This window comes from Cynocephalus volans, chromosome X, assembly GCF_027409185.1.
Source record: "Cynocephalus volans isolate mCynVol1 chromosome X, mCynVol1.pri, whole genome shotgun sequence".
Classification (NCBI taxonomy): Eukaryota; Metazoa; Chordata; class Mammalia; order Dermoptera; family Cynocephalidae; genus Cynocephalus; species Cynocephalus volans.
In genome coordinates this window covers 73,091,075-73,095,052 of record NC_084478.1, presented here as the reverse complement: position 1 = coordinate 73,095,052, position 3,978 = coordinate 73,091,075, and the positions used below count along the sequence as shown (strand labels likewise).

Sequence of the window (3,978 nt, the reverse complement as noted above, 5' to 3'; positions counted from 1 at the left end):
TATTCAAGACCACTTATCTAACACAAGAAAGCCCAAATTTGACCCTGGGTCTGTTTCATGTCAAAACCCTGTCCAGCGATTTCTACAACACAGTCTCCCAACATCAGAAGAGATCAAAAAGATCAATAGTAATAACATTTTTTGCTATCTGTTTTTTCTTTTCAGTTTTATCACTATTTAAGAATATATTTTGGCACTGAATAATACAATTAAACTTTTATAAGTGCCTTAACCAGCATTTTCTCCTCCACTAATTGTTAGTAACTCTACAAGGACAGTTCATCACATCAGAAGCACAGGTAATCATGAATTAATGCATTGATCAGCAGCAGCTGCTACTATCACAAAAAGAGAGAAAGCCAGATATTATTTGCCACCTAATAAAAAAAAAAAAAAACCACTTGCGAAACACTCATGGCAAAAATCGTATTTAAATCTAATCAAGTCTCCAGATCCAACTACCCAATTGAGAAAACAGGGGGTAGAGGAAAGAAAACTCCACCAAAGGGATTTAATGAGCAAAACTTAGATTGTGGCAAATGCTACCTGTGAAACCACCATACAATCACAAGGAAAAAAAAGAGAGGAAGGAGTAATGTATAGATTAATAAGACATTAAAGAGACTTAATTACTGTTAACCTTAAGTATGATTATGGAATAATAGTTTCTTCCCCAAAGAGTCCATATTTTTTACAGATATAAATTGAGTATTTAAGGATAAATGTTGTGATGTCTGGTATTTTTCAAAAATAATACTGGAAGAGGGGAAGCCAGTAGGCATTAGTTAAATGAGATTCTTCATGAATTGGTAATTGTTGAAGTTGGGGACAAAGTACACAAATGATTATAATATGATTTAACCTCGTGTTTGAAAAAAAGCACATGTAACATCATCATTGAAAGATGTCCTAATATTTTTCAAGGAAAGAAACATATTACCAAAGAATCACAGAGCTGAAAAGACCTTAGAAACAATCTATTCTAACCACCCCATTTTATAAATAAGGAAATTAAGGCTCAGATAGGTTAAGTGACTTGCTCCGGGTCACACAACTTGTCAGTTCCAGACTCAAGATCAGAATTTAAGTCTCCAAACGTGTCTTCCAGGGCTCTGTTCTTTTGCAAACCAGTAAGAAATGACTGCATTTAAACATTTAGTCCAGAATATCCTCAGAACTGAGTGTAACAAAAGTAAGCCAGATGGCGATGAATAAATAGAGTTGGTTCATACCAAAAATGAGCTGCCAGTCACTGTGATAAGGTCTGTTTCTTTCTGAGAACCATGGTTTCCTGCTGGATTGGAGAATCCAAACTGGGTTTCTTCCTCCTGTCCAAAAAAGTCAGAGTCAGCATGTACGTTCCATTCTGCTTTGGTTGGTGTCAGTAGTTCTGAGACACTGTTTTCACAAAGGGTGCTGGAAGGAGTCAGAGCATCTGTGTCTACCGTTAGCTTATTGCTGGGGGTCAAAGCTTGGGGCTCTGGATTCGAGCTTTTCATAGCCAAAGAGCCCAGAGATCCCAATGGCCCCACACTTACACTTGAGACTTCATCCATATCTAAGGGGCTCTGCTGAAAACTGGCGGCTGTCGTTCCAAAAAAGAGAGAGGTATCCAGACTTTGAGGAAGGTCGCCGGTGGCCATCAAGGCCCGAGGGTCCACAGCCTGCCCTAAGGAATTGTTATTACCAGCAGGGACGTTCCCTGCCAGAGTTGAGCTTACAGAAGCCACATCAATAGTCAAGATTCCAGAGTTCACCAATGCTGTGTCCAGCACTGCAGCAGAACTATTGCCAGGCACATCAGAGAAGAGAGACACTGTCTCCGCATCACTGAGATCATTGTGTCCCTGGCTGGTAAGTTCACTGCTGGGCGTAAGAGAATTTGCAGCTTCTAGCTGAGCTAAGAGATTCTGGCCGAGGTTGTGCCTTTTGGCCATGTGGGTCTTCATGCTGTGCTTGGATGTGAAGAGTTTATTACAAGTGGAGACTGGGCAACGGCTTTTCCAAGTGTCCACATCCTGCAGGTGCTTCTTGGAGTGAATGTAGAGACTACTGCGAGCAGAGAACCTGGCACAGCAGCCTTCCACAGGACACACAAAAGGCTTTGTGCCCAGGTGGGTTATGCTGTGGCCTTTCAGATGCTCGGCCCTCGTGAAAGATTTCCCACAGCCTTCCACAGGGCACGTGAACCTCCGGTCATCGTCGTGCTTCCTTTTGTGCCGTAAGAGTTTGGACATGCTGGTGAAGTTCCAGCCACAGCCATCAAAGTCACAAAGAAAAGGTCTCTCGCCAGTGTGGCTCCGCAGGTGAATTTTCAGCCTACAAGCCTTGTCATACTGTTTGCTGCAGCCAGGAAAGGAGCAAGAAAAGAATTCCTGTTCCCTGAAATGGGCACGGTTATGGGAAAACAGGGCACTCACTGTGATAAACGTCTTCTTGCAGCTGGAAAACGCGCACTGGTAGGGCCTCTCAGGCTCGAAGTGGCTGCGCTGGTGGGCGCTGAGCTTGGCCTGCGTGGGGAAACTCTCTTCGCACACCTCGCATTTGAAGGAGTTCTCCTGCTCGTGGCCCTTCATGTGCGCCTTGAGGTTGTACACGGTGGTGAAGCTCTTGCCACAGCCCTCCGCCGGGCAGCCAAAGGGCCGCAGTTTGTCGTGCGATTGCAGGTGCCTCTTGAGCTTGTACGAGGTGGTGAAGGTCCAGCCGCAGCCGCCCAGGGGGCACTTGAAAGGCCGCTGGCCCTGGCTGCTGCTGTGCGTCAGCAGGTGCACCTTCAGCTGATGCTTCTTGGCGAAGGTTTGTCCGCACTGCGCCTCGGGGCACAGGTACAGCACCACGCCTGGGACGGGGCCCAGCGGTCCACGGCGGCTCTGGGCGGAGGCCGGGCTCTCCTCCTCCTCCTCCGGCGCCGGGGCAGGCGCGGGTTCGGCCGGCTCGGCCAGCAGGAGGTCGGGCGGCAGCTCTGGGCAGTCGCCGGGCTGCGCGGCGTGAGGGAACCCGGCCTGCGGGGCGATCAGACCCCCGGGCTGCGGGGCTGGCGCGACCCCCGGCTCCCAAGCCGGCGGCGGGGGCGTGGCCAGGGTGAGGACGCCGTTCTCAAAGCGCAACAGCAGGTCCTGGTTGTGGATAGTGACGGTGCCCCCGAAGACCGCGGCGGGGCTGGGGCCTGGGGCGGGGATCAGGGCCGGGGTGGGGACCGCGGACAGGCATCGGGGACCCAGCGCAGGGCGGCCCGCGGGGTTCGCGCCGCTGTCGTCCCCCTGGGACCCCGGACCTTCCTCGGCCTCCTCCCTCCACATGGGCCCTACGGCCTGACCGGCGCCCGCGGTCTCCACGTCGCCACCCACCGGGTCAAGGAGCACCAGGAAGAACTCGTCGCCGCCGCGGCTAGCGTGATCGGGCCTCGTTGCCAACGGGCTCGGGCCAGGGCCCCGTGAGGCCGCGCGGGCCTCCTCGCGCCGCCGCCCGGGCCCGCCATCTTGGGGGCCCCGGAGCAGCAGGAGGCGGCGCGCGGGGGCCTGGCCAGCCGGCGGGTCAGGGCCTCCGTGGACCCGGCCGCCGACCGCGGGGCTACCGCCGCCGCCGCCGCCCTGTCGTGTCCAGCGAGCTGGGAGCAGCCTCGGGATTTCCATCTCTGCGTCGGTGAGGCTCGGCTGGAACCAGAGCCGCGGAGGAGGCGCGACCCCGCCCCCTGCCGCGGGCCCAAACACGTTCCTGAAAGGAAAAAAAAAAAAAAAAAAAAAATGCAATGCGCAGAAACTGGCCCTATCAGATATTAAAACGTATTTAACGCCACAGTGATTTAAATATTCTGGGTACTGGGTTTCTGGAACAGAACAGAAAACCCAGAGGCAGAGCCTGCTATGCATAAATAAGTTCCACGATTAGTACTAGTAAGTAATCAAGGAGATCTTCTCAAGTAATGGGGAAATAACAGCTCATCCAGTAATGGTGCTGGGTTATCTATCCGCTAAAAGC

At 51.8% G+C, this 3,978-nt stretch overlaps 1 protein-coding gene across 1 annotated transcript; it reads right to left on the bottom strand.

Annotated features, from left to right (window-relative positions):
* Positions 1–743: 743 nt before the first annotated feature.
* LOC134367226 (zinc finger X-linked protein ZXDB-like) lies at positions 744–3,679 on the bottom strand. Its single transcript, XM_063083904.1, has one exon. It carries the CDS (start codon positions 3,630–3,632, stop codon positions 1,227–1,229), a length of 2,406 nt encoding a protein of 801 aa, XP_062939974.1. The 5' UTR covers positions 3,633–3,679; the 3' UTR covers positions 744–1,226.
* Positions 3,680–3,978: the final 299 nt, after the last annotated feature.

Bases quoted from the DNA above. Each gene is read 5' to 3' on its own strand.
- LOC134367226 (XM_063083904.1), bottom strand. From the start codon at position 3,632: ATGGAAATCCCGAGGCTGCTCCCAGCTCGCTGGACACGACAGGGCGGC.